Genomic DNA, 22,453 nt, shown 5'->3' with positions numbered 1-22,453 from the left:
TTTCACTTTGATGCTCCCCTAGAAGGTACATCCAGGTGTTGCCCTGGTGCTAAACACGCATCTCTCTCCATCCATCACAGCCTTTATTTAATGCGAATTTTCACTGCAGTCTCTCAATTACCACAGGCATTTCGTTTTCTCTTCTCCTCTCCTACAGCACGTTGTGCAGCTATGCCACAAATGTATAGTTTTCCAGTTGCGTTTAATTCTTCACATTTTCCTAGCCTACGTGATGTGGAAGGCCAGGTCGTAACGGCCCCCTCCAGGCCCTGAGGAAGCCCTCTCCCAAGGAGGGAGTTCCTCCCCGCTTCCAAGGATACGCCTGTTCCCTTCCATTAGGGAGAAACGGGCGTTCCGCATTCAGCCTATTAATTTCTCTTGAAAAGTGTTTCTCACGACATTCATTCTCCTACTAAGTGCAGGAGGCACCTTCAAAAAAGCAAAAATCCTCAGTGGGTTTACGTTACCACTTAAAGCCCTGTAAAGCTATTCCACATATTAAACAATTTATTAACAGCTTTGCCTTAATGCCCAAGGCATTTTTAAACTGCGCTAAAAAAGAAAATGATGATAAAATTACAATTATGCTACTTGTATATTTAAAAAAAAAAAATGCATGAAACGCTGAAGTATTCCTAGCAGGCAAATCCACTTCTTGAAGACAGCTCAGTACTTTAAAGATCTTCTGAGAGTTAGTTACAGCCTGATTAGCTGACCAACACATCTTAAAAACGACTTCAGAGGAGCTGCTGCGACACTCGAGCGCGTGCTGCTAACGTCGGCCGGGGGCATCGGTGCCGCCCGAGGCAGGCGTAGCCCTCGCTCAGCTCAGCCAAGGTGCCAATATGCAAGTAATAAAATCCGCAAGGAGCTACGGCGCGCAGGAAACACCCTCGCTCCCGCAGACGTCCACAAACAGCACCAGCGGCAGAGCGGACGCAGGGCACGGCTGGAATTTAGCCGTCAGTGACTACAAACAGGTCTGAACTAAATGCATTTTTAAAAAAAAAAAAAAAAAAGGTAATAACAAATGAAACAAAGAGTCTTAGACTGTATTGTGGTGGGCTCCAATAAAGTGATGCTTCAAATCTCTGAGTAATGACTGCTAGCATGAATATACCATTGTGCCAGAGGGGAGAAAAATGCTTTTGATGTGCTACCAAATGGAGACTTTTGTAAACAAGTGGAGCACAACTTAAATGTGTTCATCATTGTCAAAGCTTTTGGGGTTTTTCACGCGCATAAAGGACATCCCATCACAGTTTGGAGGAAGCCGCTCATTTCAAATAAAAATATTATGAATAGACAGATAATAAAACACATAAAATGCATAGTTTAAAAAAAAAAAAGAAAAGAAAAAGAAAATCATTCCATTTTGTAACTACTTAATTCTCCGAGTGGCCAGGAAAGGCCGCAGATCAATAAAGTGTTTGTGAAAGACTGAAAGGAAACATAAACCCCAATTCTTCTGGCTGTTTGGCGTCTTTGTAAACTTTGAGCCGGGCAGGCCATACACAAGACCATGGGAATGTAGAGCGAATTGGGTCCTTTGTTCCTCATGGTGCCATGGCGTTACATGTATCACAGCTAAGGAATGCAGCCTCTGCTTTGACTGCTGATATAGAAAATGCATTCGGCCTCCAGCAGAGCTGCCAAAGCTGGCTATAAAAGATAAGGAAAGTAATAATTGGCCTTGGAGAATATATTCAACTGTAGCTCTTCAGGAGCAGTGACAGATACCGACAAGAAGCGCTAAATGAAATAAACGTTCATTAAAAATTTAAAAAAAAAAAAAGGAGGGGGGAGGGAGGAGGGGACCCTCTACCTAATGCACAGTTTTGATTCGGGGGATATCCTACAAATTTTTACCTCCCACCAGGAGCTGGCTGGTGTCCCCACCAGCAGTCAGAGCTAGCAGTAGATTCCCTCTGGCACCAACATTTGACATTAAATAAGGCTGGCTAGGATTCAAGATAACGTTAGTGCTGCTGTGCTGTAAGAGGGGAGGAAAGTTGCATTAAAATCATAAATTAAGCAGGCGCATCTCATCTTCCAAGAAGATTTTCCTCTCCTTTCCCCTTCCCCAGCTCTGGGTCAAATATATGGATCTTCGTGAGCCACTGCAAGGTGGCTCAGCAAGGTCGAACTGCTTCACAAAACAGTCTGGCAAAGTGAAAAAAAAATAAATGTACCCTGGTCACTTAGTACAAACCCACAACATGACAAAGCCCACATTCGCCTCCCTGTGCTGGGGAGACCCAAGTGGCTCTGGGGAGGAAAAAAAATAAAAACACTGCTCCACCATATAGCAGCATCCCTTAAAGACCCTTTTCCTCCTGCATACATTTGTCCTTGCTGCTGGCATTGAGACGATCCGCGGCGACAAAGCACCTCGCTCTCACTAAGCAAAGCACTTCTTCTGCATTGTGCCACCAATAATCAGAAACCCACATCTTCAGCCTCACTGTCTGACTTGAAGAACAAAAGGCAGTTTTCAGTCTTAACCCCAAGATCTGATTTAAAAGAGGAGGGAAGGAGGGGGAAGACCTTGACCATTCATTAACAACAATCTTTTTTTTTTTTTTTTTAAAGGGAAAAATTCTTTGCACACAAAGTAGTACTCCAGATATGTATACGGAGCCTGAGTTCGACATCTTTGAGCAGAGTAAACCTTTGTGAAAAAAAAAAATCATGAAAAGGCACTGGAGATTAACACTGCTCATTCAGGAAGCCCCCCACTCCCCCACCCACCCCAAGAGCTCGTTTGAAACAAAGTATAGCCTTGTCTAATTGGTGTACAATTGTGTCAAAAATAGATGGCGAAATAATTTAAAGGTAGTTAAATGGGAGAAAAGATTGCAATTCGGTCATTATTTCATATGCTGCAACTTTAAATGGCACTTTGCAGAAGGAAGCAAGCGTAAAGTCTTTGTCTTAAAAAGCCAACAAAGCCAAGGTCCCCGTTTAGAAAAGCGACGAGCGACTTGCACGTAAGCTCACGGGAGTCTGACTAACTTTATGGGAGCTACTCGTATAAAGTTTGTCAATCGGGGCAAAAACAGGCAATGAATATGGAGATAAACAAAGGTTACTGAAAAGAAGGGAAAGATAAAACCTTTCGCCATACGGTGAGAAATGATTTCACAAATTCTGACGTTTTAAAACGGAAACATGTTTATCAACTCGTGTGCTTGCACACTCACATGTAGCTGAATTATTTATACTTGAACTATTTATTGCAAGGTGCCCATTTAACTAAGTTATTTCACGAGTCTCAGAATCTATTTTTGACACAAAATAAGTCATCATTGTAAGTCTGTATTTAAACCTGCAATGCAAAACAGCATTAAGCATGAGAGCATGCAGGTGGGCTTTGGGGTTTCTTTTTTAGGGTTTTTGTTTTGTTTTGTTTTAAAAATGCACACACACACACACACACACACACACACACACACACACAGGCCATTTGTCACACATGCCTCCCCTGCAAACACCAGATCTATTTAATGTAGTTTGCCTCAAGTGGCAAATTAAGATTAAAAGCAGAATTTGGAACGTAACTAGCACCTGTTCAGTTATTAAACAGACTAAAGAATATATCCAGAATCTGCTGCAAGAACCAGGGCAGAGCGTGAGAAGCCAGCAAGTACTGCCAGTAAATGCAACAAAGTATAATACCATATTGAAGTAAAGAGCGGGCAAGAAGCCTCTATGCAAGGAAGCACTGCTAGAAGACAGCTTTGCTTCCAACCTGGAATCGCATTTCCTTTATTTTGCCTTGTTTAATAATCTTAATTATTGTATGCAGCCCCTGATCAGCCTCCTGTGACAGGGCTCCTGGCTTCCCCAAGTTTCGTTTTTAGTTGCATACCACCTACAGCAATTAGCTGCTTGTGCTTTTGTCTGTTTTCTGGCATTATGCCCTTCCCTTTCATGGGATTCCTCTTTTCTGCTTGGACTAGATGTTTGCAAGTCTCCTGGCTTTGAGCTATTTCAGCAACAATTGTAGCTGAAATACTTAATATTCTCATGAGAAAGACGGCTGGGAGGAATGGGGAGGGGGGGTGTCAGCCTCCCAGAAAATGACTTGGAAACCCAATTCACTGTCACATTTTAACTCCCTATATGGAATGCACTGGCCAAAAAAGCCTTCTGAAAATAATACCATGCACACATCCAGTTGGCACAGGCAGTTAAGTGAAAAGCCAGTGGACAAAACATGGGAAAACAAGTTCTAAGATTTAAATCTAGTCTGAAGTGCCAATTATCAGCAATTTCCTTTTTTAATCTCACTGTTAATGAATGAAAAATCTCTACTTTTCTAATAGCCTTTTTTTTTCCCCCCAAGAACAGTGTTGGACAAGTACCACAGCCTTGTCAGTAGCTGCAAAAACTTTACGCGTGCCCTTCATCACATATTAACTGGAGTGAAGAGACAGCTCCCAAAGTCAGATAAATCAAGGCTTCTTTAAAAGCAGTCTGCACAAATAAAAACATTCAACTTATATCTATTGCTTTGCACTCCCTAAACCTGAAGCAGCACAAACCCTGCAGTCTTGGCCCAACATAGAATTTAACATTTCAGTCTAAATTTCATACACCAAATACTATGAATTCATAAGCATGGAAGAGAAAGAACAAGCAGCAGGAAGACAATAGCAAAAACATTAGCACAGCGTCACATAAGGCCTATCAACATTTCAAAAGGACGGTGGCTGAGCTCCAAATGAGCTCTTTAAAAACAGATTTAGACACACGTTCCATTCAATCTTTTTAATATAAAATACAGGCCTGCAGCTCTTCCCACAGCACACTGCGACTGACAGAGAGCCTCCCAGACTGCTTAGCAAAAATTTGGCTTTAGGAAAGATAGCTAGATGGTGACGACACCACATAAGGAGTAGCATGGAAAAAATAGCGGGCACACACGTTACAAAAAACAGTCAAAGGATCTCGAGGCTGGACATGCTAGAGGCTGCATGACAGGAGCCCTTGAAAGCAGAGGCAAAAGGCCAGAGGCAAAGTCAGAGGCAGAGGAGAGGCCGCAGCAGCAGACCCAAGTGCAATATCAGCCAACAGTGCAAGGCAGCACATGGCTTAAGAGGTAGCACGTCCGCCTCACTGAAACCGGGCTCTTTGTTTGCCTGTTCCCAACAGGTATTTGGCCTTTATCTAATTCAGCCTTCGTGTTCTTGGATACCGTGCTGAATTCAGGCTTCCTGCCTATAAATGCAAACCAGAGCGAGCACAGTCGTGACGGGCTGCAGCAAGACAGATGAGGTCTGTCAAAGCTGGACTGGCTCCAACAAGTAGAGACGCTCCAAGTTCACAAGCGCATGGCAGCTTCATCTTCCTAGGGTTTGCCGCCACAGAGGTCACGGGCACAATGAAAGTCTCGTTTATTTAGAAAATAACGTGAACTGCAAAAGCTTTGCCATATACGGAGATGTAGAAGTGAAAGATACATATTACAGATAGCTAAAAAACCTACCGTAGCTCAGCACGTAGCCACTCGCAAAGGCCATTCAAATAAGCGACGCTCAATAGCAACCCGTACTTTACACGCATGGTTTTAATTCATGTTGCCTTATCTATATTAAACTCACATGCATAGTTTTAACCCGTATTGCCTTACCCATAAAGATATTCCATTCTGTGTCCAAATCCCCTTGATTGGCCAAGCAGCCTCTCATGACGTTAAAACAGTAATTGTAACACGGCTTCACTGATACTAGACCTCGGCAGTACGGGCAGTACATCATTTTCAGCAGCGCTCGCGTACCCTGTGGTGTTGGGTTCACCTTTAAAAGAGAAGAAGGGGGAGAAGAGAAGAAAATTAGCAAAAAGCCCCTTATGTTTACAGCGGGGCAGGTGGGAACAGAGCTGTGCAAAGGAGATGCAAAGGAGGCAGCCAGCGCTTTCTGGTCAGGGCTCCGCTGTCACGTGGTCCCAGCGAGCAGATGGGGCGGTTCAGTTCTCCTCCTTCAAGGGGAGCCACTCAAGGGGTCCAGGCTGGTCATCTCTCTGCAGAATACAACCTACGCTGCAATATTACACATGGAAAAGCTGCTTGACGTTACGGAACCACCCTTTGGGCCACAAAGAGAGGCACCCAAAGGCAGGCACGCAGATTGCCAGGTGCTCGTGCAGTGCACGAGGCAGGGGTCAGGGAAGGAAGCCAAAGGCAATCGTGCCAAAAGGCCACGTTATCTCAGCCCTGCTGCAAACACTGAAGGAGAAAGTGCCAGGATTCTTCTTTTTTTTTTTTTTTTTTTTAAATGGCAGAAATTTGATGCTGCCAGCACCCCCTTAACAAACCCATGAGGAACAGCCCAGGGAGGCAGCTGCCCTCCTCCCTCAGAGCTGCTCCGTCTCGGCTCTTCCCTGACAATCGCTCAGCAGGGCTCTCTTGCAGAGAGACCAGCTCCTTTATCTCACATTCAAATCCTGGAACACAACATTTACATGACAGATACCCAGGTTCATTTATACTCTGTACCCATCACGCTAAATAACATGATTCCTTTCCCCCGGAGGTAGCCACAATCGAAGGAGGTGGCAGCTACAGCCTTTCAGTACAAAGCACCGAAGACAAGCTGGGATGAACCTCGAAGCCGACATGCCTGCGATTTTGCGCTCTCGCCCATGCAAGCAGAGCTATCTACAGCAGACGAGTCACCCTCTGAACCCTCCACAGGGCTATTTTCAAAAGTGACTCACGGTCATTCACATTTGATTCACTCTCTGGCCAAGCTTCAAAACACTTGGTGAAACAATTTCCACACAGTCACTCTGAAAAGCATTAACGCTAGTGCAATATATTAATGCTGACCACACGGTAGGTCCACCTTAAGCACTAAAGAGAGAATCTTTCTCAAGAGCACATTTAAGTGTTAATTAACTATACACAAAAGTGGAAAATTAAGATGGAATCAGAGATATGAAGATGAAATAGGAACTGCCTCTAGTGTTTTAAGCAGTGCACTTTAGACTTCTCGGAACGCTTTTGCAGAAAGTGGTCTCAATAGGTTATGATCCAAGCCGGTTCTGAAGGAAAGAAACGCGTATCACACCAGAGGAGAGTGGTCGTTTGATTAAAATGAAGCATCTCCTCCGCTGAAGGTCTGGAAACCGATTTCATGGCAGACAGGATGAGAAACTGAATGGAGAAGAATTCCTGGGGGTCAGCCACACTTAAGGCCTGAAGCTGACGGCCCTACTATTGCAAAGTTTATCACAGCATGAGAGAGATGCAGAAAATGAGTATGAACAACCGTTCACTGCCTCTTCTGCTGCAAAAAGTAGGAGGCAGCACATTAAACCAGTAGGCAGTAGATTCAAAACAAACAAAAAAAACCACACGCAGCTAGTTCTCTACACAGCACACAATTAAGAGCAGCGCAGCTCCTTGCCACAGGAGATCAATGCTAAACGCTTTCATGGATTCCAGGGGAAAGCAAAGGTCATGGAAGTAGAGCTCTTACTAAGAACCACAGCCTGCTTAGCATTACACAAATTCACCAAAGAAAGATCCACCCCAGACTACCATGTTCAGAGGCACCACCTCTATCTCAGCCAGTCTCTGAACAGCCGTTTCTGGAAGCGGGGAAGAATATTCTGGGGAAGTCTCTCTCCATTGCTTGCCCTATTCTTATGCTCTTCCCACATATCACCGCTGGCTTCAGGCCACCTGAGCTGGATAGATCTTGGTCCTGACCCAGTAGGGATGTCCTTACGCCCTGCGTTACACTGAGCACCTCAGGGATGCTCCAGCCCCGAGCACTCATCCGGCATGGCTGCCACTGTGGCGCAGCGCAGGGGTAGGAGGGAGCACAGACAGGTTCCTTCTCTACAGATGAACACGTTGAAGGCACAGCTCCTGCTGCCCGCAGACCCCACTGGGCAAACAACGCAGTGCTTGTCCTGGAAGACAGACTTCCGCTCACTACGGGAGAAAGGCAGGCTTAACCAACTGGAAGCAGCAGATATCTTTTTTCTCTTTTCATAAGAAAACTAAAAAGCTGTTGTCTTTCCAACAACTCAAAAAAGACCATGATTTCCCTTGGACAGGCAAGGAAACTGGGTAGAGAGACAAAGGGATGGTTTTCTGTGGTTGATGGAGTTTGGAGTTGGATTTCATCTGCAAGGAATGCCAATTACAACTCTAGGGTACAGCTACTGCAGCTCAGACATTCAGAGCCGGTTGATCCTGCTGCTATCAACAAAAGCCACTTTAATTTTTAGAAAGTAAATGAGACTCCTTCACACATACCCCAAGTGGAGGGCCTGTAACAGCTCTGAGACAGAAGTTAAGATCCCATGAAATAGCTCTGTGCAATTCAGGCAGACAGAGAAGATGCTATCAGAAACTGTCGCATGTCCAGCCAAGACAAAATCCTTTGCCGTTCTGCTGCACTGAGAAAGGAAGACAAAGAAAAAGCTTGTCCTTTGGCCTGCCAGGCTGAGCCGAGTCTTGAAGAGACTTAAGAAAATTGAGAATTCACGGCACAGGGCAGGAGCACACGTGGTCTCCAGAGCTCTCATCTGTATACATCTGCAAGCAAAAAGCCTTCACTGCCTCAGCATTATGAAACTCCTGCTTACAAGAGGAGCCATTTACAAACCTATGAGATAAATTAAACAGATCCTTACGGAACAAAACAAACAAACGTTACTCTCTGTTCAAACTTTGTGTAGGAAAGTCAGCAAGGCTGAGCTCATTTGGCTGAGCAAAAAGAGATGGGGCACTCAGTGCAGAAAACTGTTTGCGGTGACAGGAGAATCTGATTTGGATGTTTCAGAGCATATGTATTTGGAAGGCGCAGCACGAGCGGGAGCCCCAGTACAAAGCTCACTATTGGAACAGCACAGCTTTAAAGCAGAACCAGTTCAAACACTGGGAAGAGCTCAAGCAATAGAAAACAGCTAAATCAGATGATTTATAGTAGGAAAACTGAAAACAGACAAATGTAAAGGTATCATCTGCCATCCAGATGGCCCAGTCCTTGCATAACAAAAACGCTGGGAAGGGGGAAAGGAGGAACTAAACATCTCGCATCCAGAGACAGAGCTCTGGAGGATCCCCCAGTTTAGTCATTCCTCTGACAAAAATCCCTTCCTGTGTGACTCGGCAGTAGGTGCCAAGACCTCCATGCTCTGTGCTGAGTCTTGTCAGCATATCACGCTCGTCCTCCCATGGCAGTCCTACCGCTTCCCCTCCCAGGAGCGTTCGCTCTCGGAGAGAGATGGCGCGTGGCCGGGGAAGGGCTGTCGCCGTGCCAGGCACTCCCGGGGTGAGGAAGCAGAGTGCCTTCCTCGCAAGGGAAACGCGGAGCAACGGGGCTGCTTTAGCCAAGACGTAACAAGGTTGATATCTGCAACAACATTAAACAGAAGACACCAGAAACTGGCCATGAGGAAAAGTGGGAAAAGGTTCATAGCACCAAGCGTGGTCTAGAGGAATTTTGAGCAGGATGGGAGGCAGGAAGCTTCACTGACCATAACATGGATAGCTGCAGTTTTATGAAAGGGATTGCATGACACAGTGTTGAGAAAAATCACGAGCCCAGCAGTGACCCAGGAGGCGCCTTCCATCCATCTTAGGTTCCCAGTTGAACCCGCAAGTGCCGAGTGGCTGCAATATCACAGCATCTGCCCCACGCCCCGCTTTGCTATTTCATCGGATTGATCTTTATGAATTCTAGCAGATGTACTGAAAACTGAAGCCTCTTTCCAACGTTCCACTGCAGATGAGCCCAATCACTGAAGACACTGACTGGTCACTTCAATTAGATGCCGCACACATCCTTTGAACAAAAGCCCAGGATGATTTTAAAACAACTGCGGTTTCGCTTCCTTGCCTGCGCAGGTTGGTGGCTCTGAGCCCTACACAGAGTTGAGGAGAGGACCAAGCTGAACGGGGTGACTGATCTGCTGAAAAAAAGACCCTGGCTCCTCCAAAATCAACCTGCGGCGACAGCTTGACTGAGCCGTCACTGAGGGACGCATCGAACAGACAAGGCATTATTTTGTGAATTGCAGGTGAAGAGAAAGACACACAAGAAATTCACCCGTCCAAATCTGGCATTTTATGGTTTCTGAAGGCAACAGGAAGGCATGAGCAGAGATCACCCATAAGAGTTTCAGGGAAGATTATGAGCAATTACCCCTTGTTACAACAGTGATAAATGCTTAACTGCTGCATGTCACTGCAATGAGAACCTTAACTCCTGGCAACAGGCCAGCACCCAGTCCAGACCAACTCTGGATCTGTCAGTAGGATGTGCCATATGTTGCACTGGCAATTCTTCACAAGCTTTTAATGTTCCCTCTGCAATGCCAGGTGCAAGCTCTTAAAACACTATTGCATGTAACAGTAAACCCAGATATGCTTTGTTCTGGGGTTGTGTTTATCTTGGAAAGCAACTCAAGTTCATTCAAACCCTACTCTAGAATGACCCTCAAAACCAAATAATCTCCTTTCTAATAAAGCGGAGTCCCAAAGAAAGCTTTATTTGCTGAAGAGGATTTACTCTAGTAGATTTGAGCCCAGGTAGTACACTGTAGTGCACATACCCTGTAAAAGCTTATAGCAGAAGTAAATGCACTCCAACCCCCTTCCTTTTATCTTGTGAAATTTATTTCCTTTCTATGGTGTTCCGTGCCACTGCAGCAATCCGTCACCCTGAGGTTTCATCAAGTAAATTACAATTTGTCCATGTCAATATGCTTTGTCAAACGTGAAGATTAAAAGCTGCTAACAGATGCGTTTTGGCACCAGTCTTCACGTTCACATCGAACTTGCTCCTTACAAATACAGATTTTCACACAATCCACAAAATTAAGCGAGAAGCAAACAGTTCTGTGCTTTCTTTGCTTTACTCGATACTATTTAAGCAAATACTAGCGGAAGAATCCCCTACCTACATTTATTAATGAAGATCTAATCACGTTCTTGTAAAAACGATGTGCTCTTGTAATAATAAACACACATTTCTGAAGGGAAATGCTTTGCCCTACATCCTCAATCTCTTTCCTACTCATTAGCAATTTTAGATGGCTGCATCCTCTTCTAGCAGAAACTTCACCATTAAAGAACTCACCTATCAAGTGAAATGCCTTGTTAACAACCTACCATGAAGCCACCAAAACTCAAGAAAACTGATACCTGCAGGAAGATAAGGTTCAGAGAACCATTCAGTTTGTTTTTTCCCCCTCCTCCTTCATAAGGCAACTAATTGCTGAGGAAGGATGACAAAAGTCTGGCTGTGTCCAGACAGCCAGAGCAATATGTTATTCTCTCACTCTACCCTAAAGTTATCATTAAGGCCACTAATAACATTTAAAATCCTGTCAGTTTTAATAACTATTTGTAATAGTGCTGATAACTCAGACTTTCTTGTTTTCCACACTTGCGCAAGAACAGCGTTGCCATGCCAGCAGCACAGACATCAGAAAACAAAATCCATCAATTTGAAAATAAATGCAGTGAAATTACTTCTGATATCTATTTTGTTTTCTTTGTAAAAACAAAATTAGGGCAATACTGGACAAAGAAGACTGAAAGAACTTCTCAGTGACATAGAAACATGATTTAGTGACCTAAAAAATAACTCCAAAACTGACTGAAGTAAGGAATGTGGGATTCTTCAGGTGAGAAGCCAATGTAACACGAGGGAAGTGTCCTCCATTTTTCGGAGGAGCACAGCCTTACTTGTGTAATTTTTTCCTTCACTCACAGTATTTTGCAAGAGCATCATCTTGGCACATGCAGGTTCTCAAGTTCAGCTCATTGTGAAAAAGATGATCACTCAGATGGCTTTTGGTTTGCCTTCTCCACCCCAAAAAATTCCACTGAAAGCGTTTTGGAATTAAGTATGCATTTCAACATTTAACCAAGTCAGCTGGCCCTGTGTTAGCACATTAATAATTTAGAAGGCATCTGATTCAACTACAGATTTCGGCCTCCGAAGTCTTGCGCAACAGAGCACATCTAGGAGCGATATTTCAGCACGGCACAGCTCTGCGCCTCTTCAGTATTCGTTGCCCGTGGTGATGTTTTCTGCAGCTTTATCTCTCTGGTTATTGTCACCTCAATGCGGGGAAAAGTTCAAGGGTGCATTTACGCTCGATTCCCTACTTATACAGTTTTCTATTTTTTTATTCATGCAGATGTCAAACTGCCAGAGAGACAAAGCAGAACTCCTGAGAATCAAAACACTATTCACTTGACCTGCCCAGTTTTAATATTAATGTGTCAAAACGAGAGCCGGGTGCTGTCTTGGGAGATACTGCAAATGATTTGTATTCTTTAGCTGTTGCTCTTCATCGGCCACATGATTATACCATGGTGTATGCTGTCCTGCCTCCTGCGTTATCTGCTCCACTTCTCTCTCTCACGCGCTCCGAAGTCAACCCCAAGTATTTCTGAGGGCAGGTCACGTGGCGCTGGCAAGTGCACAAGACAATCTGATACGGTGCCTCCTTCGGCTCCTGGCAAGCCTTGCTGGCACCCGGGAGCCCACGCGAGAGCAGATCGAATCTCAGAGCGCCGAGCAGATGCCTCTTGCAGCAAATGTTTACGGAGCAACTAGAAAAGGGAAGCTGCCCTGAAGAGCTGAAGTTGTTCCAATTAAGGCTTTTTACAATCCCCTGACAAAAGCCAGCGAGAGCCACAACGATGTAAAATGACCATTTTTCTGTTCTCTTCAGTAACAAGGAAACATTCTTTCCTGAAGATACCTACCCTAATACTCCAGGGTAGGCAATTCCTCCCCTCTGTGTCCTCAGGTACAACGTACCTTTCCAAATAAAGTTTGTTCCTGAAGCAGTATCCATCAGCCACCTCTCCTCCAACCCAGAGACATAGCAGACAACTATAACATTTTGTTTGCTTTAATGAGCAAAACAATGAGAACCCTTATCTTGGCAGCTAAACCAAAAAATTGCCTTAGTTATCCCTAATATTGTTTTCAAACTTAACAGCAGAATCACAGTGCCAGGCAAGGCAAGGCAAGGGGAAAAAACAAAAACAGTCAGTGGACTGACACCCTTCTGCATGAGGCCATCAGCTCCAAACCTACAGCCGCATCCGTGTGCGCTCTCAGCCCATTAAATCCGCGATGATTGCTGCTTTAGCATACTTCGAAGGTTATGCCTAGTGCAGCCCCTCAGATGGCTGGTGCTGAGGCAGATGCAGCCACATTCTTGGCAGGTCTTCTCAGGGTCATCTTTGATGTGGAGAACTGCTTGGTATTGTTTTCTGCATTGACGTTTGCCCTTGGCATGTGGAATACAATGTCCTTGTGCATGGCAGCCCTCCCGTTTGTTCCACGGCTTGCAACTCGCTGCCTGGACAGCGCTGCTTCTTTGGACACCCCTTTGCACCACTAAAAGGGCTTCTTAGTTCTTCTGGCAGGTTTTCATGCATCGTGAAGATGCATGAAAGAAGAAGCATCATGTGTCTCTCATCTCCGCTCAACGCATGTAAGCGACAACCTCATTTCTATTTGTCACTTCACTGGAGGGCTTTGCTCTTGTCCAAAGGGTGCCTTGCTTTGTTTGATACAGGAACATCAAATTTCTTCTGAAAAATAACTAAGGACATGCTCCCCTTTAGTCAAACCAAGAGCAAAGGCTGCACAAAGAGATACGACTTTTGCTCACTAACCACACTTTTAGAACCAGATCCTCAGATGGTAATCATCAGGGGCATAATATTTAATGAAGTAACAGTTGAGTTCCTAAATATTTTTGATGATATTGGCCTTAGTTCTTATTTATTCAGTATTTTATTATTTTCATCATCATTCCTCCTAAGTTGAAATCTGGTCCATGTTCAACATCCATGATAGAAGGGGAAAGTGCCACGTCTCAGGAGATGTGTCTGGAGCTAAGGGAGTTCACACACACAGGCCAAAGGAGTAGATGATTTGGTTTATGCACATAAGAGTGCTTTGCCTCATGTTCAATGGATGCCTCATTAGAGGTGACACAGTTCACAGCAAAGGGGGTTAAAAACCACTGGACTCTTGCTCCAGCTTTCAGACAGCTATAGGAAGGCAGATTTCCTGCCCCTTCGCAATCATCTTCTATTGAATGGTTTCAAGACAATTCCCTCCAACACCATTGCTGCTATCGTCACATTTCATTAGGGAAAAAACGCTGATACCAAAAACCTTCAGCCTCCTCCATCCACTGTAAAAAACCTCCAGCAGCTTCCTCTCAACTTCAAATGTCTCCCCAGAACAGCAGGTGACACAAGGTGGGTGTATTCCCCATATGAAGCCATGTATCTGTTCTATATGGCTCATCTGTGCTTTCAAATCAAATGCCATTTCTCGTATACAACTTGGAAGCTGCTACCTTTCTCTGATAAAAGAGCCAGGGTTTCCCAAGGACTGGCAGAAAGCCCTTTCAAGCAGCCCTACCGCCCTGCAGTCAACTTCCACCTCGTGGGGCTTTCAGCACACAAATGCTTGCAGGGGAAGTGATTCAAGAGCTTCAAGTTCACAGCAAGTCCTCAAAAGATCAGAAACAACGGCAAGAGGAAAAAGTAGCCAAAAAAATAAATAAATAATACCAGCTCATTGACATGAATCTCCTGGGGGCTGCTGTGGAAAACTCTCACCGCCACTGCAACTGTGCGGTAAGGTCATGTCAGCAGCCCCCCACCTGACGCTCTGCAGAGAGGCGGGCGACACAAACATAGCAATTCGGATGTCATGCAGCTGCACACCGGGTTCTTCAAACACCTTTGCTCCTGACTCTCTTATCTCTACACCTAGACTACTCCCTCACCTCTTGAGTCAAGCACGTTTCTTCTGACACCATGCTACACTGTCAGTGGGCACCAACCAAGGCAGGCAGCCCACGCTGAGATTTTTTTTTAAACAAAGCATCCTACAAGCAGAGAAACTACATAAGTCAGCTTGTGTTGACATCCACTTCCCAAAACACAGCCTGCCCTAGAAGCGTAGCTCCCTCCAGCATGTCCTTTATACGCTGACCACCCACCCACCCCCTCCACAAGCACCTCAGGTGCCAGCAACTCTTCATCAGCCCAGATGACCTGGCGAGCAGGGATGCTCAACCAGCACAGAGTGAGCGAGGGGCACCTCGTGGCCTCCGTGCTTGCAGATCGGCCCGTGAGATGGCCAAAGGGCACAGGTAGCTGCTGAGCTCCTGCTTAGGGGACAGCCCCAGCACAAATCTCCTTCACATCCCACCAACTGATTTGCACACAAGAAGCCCTCTGGGCACTTTGCCCTCAAAGGTGTCAACCTTGGAAAGGGATGGGGGTCTAACTGCACATAACACATTAAAGGAATGTTTCTGTAGCTTGAGAATTGCAGAATCGCAGAATTGCAGGTTCTCGCCCTTTTTTAGTCATTCTGGGCTCTGGCTTATTTTTTCTCCTTTCTCTCTCCAAGAAAAGAGCACTCATAGCTGGGGCAGGAAATGGCAACCCTGGCAGTAATTTAACTCTGCTGATTTTAGTGCTTGTCAAGAGCTAAGTAATAAGCGAGTGATTACAGGATGACCAGATTTCCGTCCCCCAAAGGCGAGGGGGGCGGGAAGGTCAGAAGGAAAGTACCAGTCTTCAAGAGATGATAAAGTAAAGCATCGGAGGCCTGCAGCCGTTAGCATTTCAAGCAGGCAAGAAATGAGAACTTGGGCTTTTTCTCAGATTTTCTGTTCAGCACAGATCTGGAGAACTTTGTACTTTGGGTCCAAAGGAGGGAATTCTAGGGGTTGAAAACTGAGCAGAAAATACAAATGCATTTTTCAGACACAATCTGAAAACAATCTGTGCTTTCTCTCAAAGCCAAACAGCTTTCTCACAGTTGTACGTTTGGGCAGCAGCACGCACCTTTTGATCCATTCAATACCAAATTAGAGTTATTTTCTAGCACTTTCGCTCTGAAATTAAGCATACTTGCACCTTTTCAATATGATCTCCTCTTTTTCCTCTTTACTCTCAAGCTTATACAAGGACAATACCTTTCTAAACGTATGACTCCTCTCTAGTGAAGGTGTAAAAATATATAGTACTATTAAAAAGCCATCAAGGCCATTCTACTATAAAGTGTTCTTTGCTCTCATGATAGCATCATGTGAAAGTAAAACACAGCTGCATTTTGCAGCAGTGTGTACTTCTCCTCCTGAGAATTTTCAGTTAAGCATATATAACTCGCTTGTTACAAAAAGCATTAAAAGTAAAACTAATTTGCATTACTTTGGACATTTTTTAATAAAGAAGAATAGAAGATTTATCCCTCACATAAAAAGTTAATCCATGGTATAAGCAGACATCCCAATACAACTCATCAGTAAAAATAATAAGGAAGCATAAGTCAATAGAGCCATTATACAAAGCTCAGCAAAGCTGGACTAATCTATATGTAATGTGGGAAGCCCCAAAACACAACTGCAAAGCAGCAGGAATGAAAACATCAGCTTTCAAACTCATGTATAGAATTTCCCATTGTGTCTTGCAGAAACGTGACGTTAAATTTCCATTGAATGAGATTAAAACGCTATACAAAAGATTATTCCTTCCACTACTGCAACTAAAGCTACAACTTCACTCAACATTTGAGAGGTATTCAGTAGCACAGACTCCTACTACTGCTTCGAAAAGCAAACTGTTGCACAGTTTACAATGGAACTTCTGACACCAAAGTGGAAAGTCTGGCAACTTTAACTCTCCATGCAGCGTGAACTATTTTTGCAGCTGAACGTGTCTCTGGATAACCTTCTAAACTCAAGCAATTAATTCTAGAATTCAAGGCAATTCTACACTGGAGGGTCTTCAAAAGGAAGAAAGAAATCATGATGCCACCTCAAGTTCACAACTTTGATTCGTAACAGATGTGGGGACTGTAGCCCTTGTGGGACCGTGTCAAGCCTGGAGACGTTTTGATGAATTCTGAGCAGATGGAGCATAAACAGGATCTCTCACTTGCACACACGTTCATTGTCTATCAAGTGATTGCACATTCCCCAAAATCATACCCGGGCTTAGTGAACGGACCTCCATCCTGAATATTTCATCTTCACTGTGCAGCAGTGAAATCTGCATTCCTTTTTTCCCTTCCTTTCTGACGATATCATCTGCAACGCCTTTAGGGAGCTGGAAACAAGAGCTGCCTAATTTGAAACCTCAGCCAAGAGGTTGGCCAGGCAAGGACCCTTCCGCCCTACCTGGCTGGCATGCCTTACTGCCGACCTGGACATGGACACAGACACTTAGTCTCATCCAGCGGCCAACCATCCCTCAAACATCTCCTTCCCTCCACAGGACTCAGCCTCAACAAAAGGGAGGTGGGCGGCACATGGACCTTGCCTTACCATCCTCCCTACTAGAGGGAGGCAATCAAGGTGTCCAAGTATCTACAAGTACTGGTCACTAGTTCACAGCTCGCTCCTGGAGCCTGGAAATACTAGTAAGGAAAGTGCTTCCTTAGTAATATTTTTTGCCCTATCACACACATGCAAGTTTATCGCAGGCTGTTTTTGGCATTTCTGTTCAAGAAAAATTAACATGGAAGTAGAATTTTAGGGCTGCAATATTTTAATATTACCTCTGTAAGTCAAAGCAATCTGAATGATTCTCACTTAATGAAGCTACTTGTACTGCCTCCAAAAGAGCATTCTGCTTCTAAGAGTGCCTGGACAGCTTTTTTTTTTTTTTTTCTTTTTTCTTTTCTTCCTGTCACTTAGGGTGATTCAAACTCTGCAGCCTACCTTTTCAGCATGGTGTTTTATTACTTGGTAACCAGGTAGATGGAAAGAAAACCTCTCTGCTTGATTAAACGATTATACTAAATTCTCTAGTCCACAGGAAATGAACTCAGTTTGTTAAAAGGAAACCACTAATATTTGTTATCTTACACAATCACTTTAAGGAAATTATCTAATATACCAGCAGTTCCTTATACAATACAACTCAGATTGAATTACAGACAAATCTCATGGCAAAAAGAAAAAAGTCACCCTACTGAAACCACTCAGAAGTGGTTTAGAAGTAGAGAGTGCTACACATTTAAATGACCAACACATTTCACACCCGTTTGACCCCCCAAAATTGACTTTACTGTAGATGTCTGAGGTCTATCTTACACTCTTTGTGTGTGGCACCAACTACAACAGGCTCCTGCCCTGCGCACATGGCTCGTACTTACTGTTATCATAAAGGTATTGTTTGCTCATGTTAACAGCCTCTTCCCATGCCCGGGAGCAAGGAACAAATTATCAGCTGTTCCATAATACATGCCCATAATTCCCATGACTCGCTCTAATTTGAAGGCAATATTAAGAAGATACAGGAATTACACAAGCAAACATGATAATTTCCACTGCAGAAGGTATTTAATTTCCTGCTCGCTGCTGTTTCATGGACAGGAGGGCAGCCTCAACCTGGGAAACACCTCTGCGGCTAGTCTGCAATACTGGAGGATGACAGCCAACGGCCACTTGCATCCCCTAGAACATGACCCTACTATGCAACAGCACAGCCAGGCTCTCCTCATCAAAAAGATGGGATTTGGTCCCATCTATGTTCAAGTATTAGCACTGCATCTAGGTATCTATTGTCAGTTAAGTGCGTCTAAGGCGATCTGCAGAACTGGGACAACAGGGAACAAGGCTACACCCCATTCACGGGCTCTGGAAAATGGGAATAAGCATGAGATTGAGCTCACCGCTGACACTTTGCTAATGACATCCCTTGCAACAGCGAGGCCTTGTGCAAAAGTGCGGGCAGCCACAAATGCTCGCGTCACTTGTAGTTTGAGCTTCCGCGGCACATCTCCAAAGGGCTTCAGCTGCTCCGTGTACTTGCTCACGCACTCGAGGTACTCATCCGTGAAGTGGTACTGCGGGTTCACTAACCGGAACATGCGCTCCAGGAGGCGCGCCCAGAACTCGTTGAGCATCTCTTCCAGGTTGACGTTGCCACCCACATAGTACCGCTTCAGCTCCACGAAGAGGTCCTTGAACAGCTCCGAGTTCTGCATGTACAAACGGCCGTACGTCCGCACAAACATGTCGTTCAGCGACTTCTCGGCATTTTCGAGAAGTTCTTTGAAGAACTCTAGGAAAGAGCAACAGAAGCCATGGTAAAGGACCTCAGGTTGATCGCTTTCACGTTTTTACAACCACTGCCACTACTTAACTTGAAAATTCAGTGCAGTGAGACCATCGACCACATAAAATGGAAAGCTAAAGGTCATCCTAAAACGCTAGCTAAAAGGTGAAAGTTCTCAGAGAATTTTTTGCATTTCAAAATTCTTGTTCACTTTTCATAAACCAAAACCTCCACAACTCCCCCAGATTCTAAGAAATGGAGTGAAATCTCTTTTGATGCCTAACCGAATACCACAACAAAAGTCAGCAAACTGAAGAAAACGCAACAGTTTCTTATGTTACCATTCATCCATCTTAAAAGAAGTTGTTTTGGAGCACGAGAGTATTGGAAAGCAAAACCAAAAAACGTTAAAGCAGTTGTTTTGAACAAATGGCTCTTTCTTTTCAGTACTGTCAATTCGTTTTCTGGAATATCATAAACCAGCCTCAAGTATTAACAAATTTTAATACATTCTGAAAACAAAACATCTACATGTGGGTTCTTTCTCCCATCTCTCAAGTTTGTCAGATCTGCAGGGCAGAGCCTGTCTCTAATTACGTAATTGTTCATGATTGCAGGCGGGGCCTTTAGATGTCTGTGGCAGTATAAAGAAAGCACAATTAAGCCAGAATTTGCTCAAAATTCAAGGGCCAAACACTTAACGCTCACAAGGCCGACATGAGATTTTTCAGATGACGGAAGACAGAAGGGGGCCCTTCGGTTTCATCGAATCCCCACTTCAGCTCAACGTCCAAGAATATCAGACAGCTCGGTGCCAGGGAACAGTCTCTGCTGAAACGCCATCACCCTATCTTGGCAGCGCCACGTACGTCTCCGACGCCGATAACGCGCCGACCCGATGACACCCGGCATCTGCCAGGACAGCTTACAGAACACCCACCACCACTTCCGTGACACCAACGCCTCAACGCACAGGGGAAAGGCTTGGCTCCCGAAGGCCGGGATCGCACGCGCTGCCGCGGGGAATACGCTGACCTACCCCACCGCGAAGCCACGGCGGCCAAACAAAAGAAAGCCTGCTCCCAAGTAAGCGGACACGGCTCAAAGACAGGGGAAAACCCAGCACTTAGATGTGATCAAAGACCGGCCTACTAGAAAGTCTTTGCCTTGGAGACTTGGTGCAGACAGGTTAAAAAATAAATAAATAAAAATGAGGGAGGGGGTCCATTAAGCCAAAGGAGCCCGGACCACTTTGGAACAATACTCCACGCTATGTGGCCCCAGGAAGGAGCTCAGGAGAGCAAACAACTATTCCCTTGCGCCATGCTCCAGTGACCAGCACGCGCGTCTCAAAACCGAGGCTTTACCTGCCCAACCTGACAGGCAGGGAGGCTTCTGGAAAACTGCTCTGGCGAAAGGCTCCAGGAAGAGCTACCCGCTGCGGGACAGCGGGGCTGCCTGGAGGCTGCGGCGTGCTCCCTCGCTCGCCCGCGCCCGCAGCGGCACCGCCGGGGCCGCCGTGCCCGGCCTCCCCATTACGCCGCCTGGAAAAGAGACGAGGCGGCGTATTATTTTATGCGTGCCACTAGCAACTGAGGATTCTGACCTCTGCTTTTCTGTGACTCATATTCAATAAATATTTTTCAATAAAACATGCCTCTGTGTTTTCTTAATCCTCAAAGGAGTCATGTTTAGAGCCAGAAGTTGTTAGAAGGAAGGAGGGGGGGGGTGAAAAAGATATTTTGGCCCAGTGTGAATTTAAACCTTGTTAAAACCTATTAAAGTATGCTGAAGTTCAGATTTTTAGTCTTCAAAGTGCTCCAGTACAAACAAAGACTAACACAGAAAACATTTTCTGGAAAAACTGAAACATTCTTCGAGTGCCTGACGAACAAAGTCATGGGGTTTGGTGGTTGACATAGCTGTATATAATGTAGCCTCTTAGGAGCCCAAGAGAAATGATCCAGGGAAGAAGAGATTGATTTCAAACACCCGACACGTCCTCTGTCCAATATCAGCAGGAACCTCTACTTTCGTTCCCATGACTGGCATTTCCTCTGCAGGAAGATTTTTTTTCCTTGAGTTTATACTATAGAGATTAGTTTGGTGTATATTAATTTCTAATTCACTTAATCATTTTGAAAGCCCACTTCCTTCCTTCGCTCAGGCCTTTGAATATCACCAAATAAGTTGTTTATTTAAACACTTTTGTACCAGGCACAAGAGCTAGCAGATGCGTCAGCAAACTCCTCAGAAAGGATCAGATTCTGAAACGACATTGACATGGAAAAACTATGAAATATTTCCAACCATCGGTCTAAAGCAGCTCAGAGTATTGTTTAGAGCCGGAAGAGTTATCTCATGTAATACATCCATATTACCATAACAAACTTATTCTCCTGCCCAAACTCATTTTGCTGGTTACGCTCCAAACCGGAAGGCGAATAAACCAAATCGAGGCTTCAGAGCACCTCGTCTCCTCGCAGCTTTTAATACCGGCCAGAATACGGGGCGATAGGGTGACAAACCCTGAAAAGCCACAACCCAATTAGCAGCCAATACCTGTGCACTTGCCATCTTCCAGCCAGTGGCTTCTCCTTGCCCAGAAGGGTGGTGGAATGAGAACCTCCTATCGAAAGGAGCCCCTTCCCAACGGCCAGCGCAGCAGCCCGGGGGCACGCCACCGACGCGCGCTTCCTCCAGCCCCGCTTGCTAAGCAAAAACCGGGGGCGGGCAGCAGACGGCGCGCGCCCGCGGGGGTCACCTCAGCCCTCTAATCTGGTCCGCAGGCGAGATTAAAAGAAAGACGTATGTTTTACTCTAGCTGTTGGCACACAGTAGACATCTGCCACCTCGCTTGGTCTTCCTTCTCCCCTTGAAGGAGGCAGTTTGGGGCAGAGTAAGGAAAATTAAGCTTTTCTCTGTGTAAACCACAGGCAGGGACTTCCGAAGCAAAGAGAGGGAAACAAAATATTCCTTTTTGTAGCTTACATGCTAGTCTTAGATATTAATCGCCCCCTTCGCAGAAACAAGCTGGTTAGCAAACTGCAGGTTCCTCTCTTGCGTCCTGACTGTTTGCGAGGTAAAATAAATGACCACCTTTCATTTGCATTAGAAGTTGACTTCTTCTCAAACAAAGCAAACACACAAAGGACTGAGTTGCTTATTTTACAGGACTGTAAAAGCAAGTTTTACAGCAGCGTTGCAAGCAATCTGTACTCATTAAATTATCACTTTGACAGACTTCCTGTGAAAAGCTGTCAAACGCAAACATTTTTCGCAGACAACAAATCATACACTGCTGGTGCGCTCCAAAGCTCTGCTATTCAGAGAGATGCCAGGCTCCTTTGCCTACTAGTTATC

General features: G+C 45.0%; 1 protein-coding gene across 3 annotated transcripts in view; it reads right to left on the bottom strand.

Annotated features, from left to right (window-relative positions):
* Positions 1-22,453, bottom strand: part of GPC4 (glypican 4) — a 79,346-nt gene that overhangs the window by 7,174 nt on the left and 49,719 nt on the right. For all 3 annotated transcript variants that reach the window (XM_068957042.1, XM_009684893.2, XM_068957043.1), the window contains exons 3-4: positions 18,705-19,096; positions 5,636-5,801 (exon numbers count right to left, since the gene is read on the bottom strand). In XM_068957042.1, the coding sequence (XP_068813143.1) occupies positions 5,636-5,801; positions 18,705-19,096 (558 nt within the window). The remainder of the gene's footprint in view (positions 1-5,635; positions 5,802-18,704; positions 19,097-22,453) is intronic.

This window comes from Struthio camelus, chromosome 11 (assembly GCF_040807025.1).
Source record: "Struthio camelus isolate bStrCam1 chromosome 11, bStrCam1.hap1, whole genome shotgun sequence".
NCBI classification, from domain to species: Eukaryota; Metazoa; Chordata; class Aves; order Struthioniformes; family Struthionidae; genus Struthio; species Struthio camelus.
The sequence above is the reverse complement of the archived record's forward strand: the minus strand, read 5'-3'. Positions and strand labels throughout refer to the sequence as shown.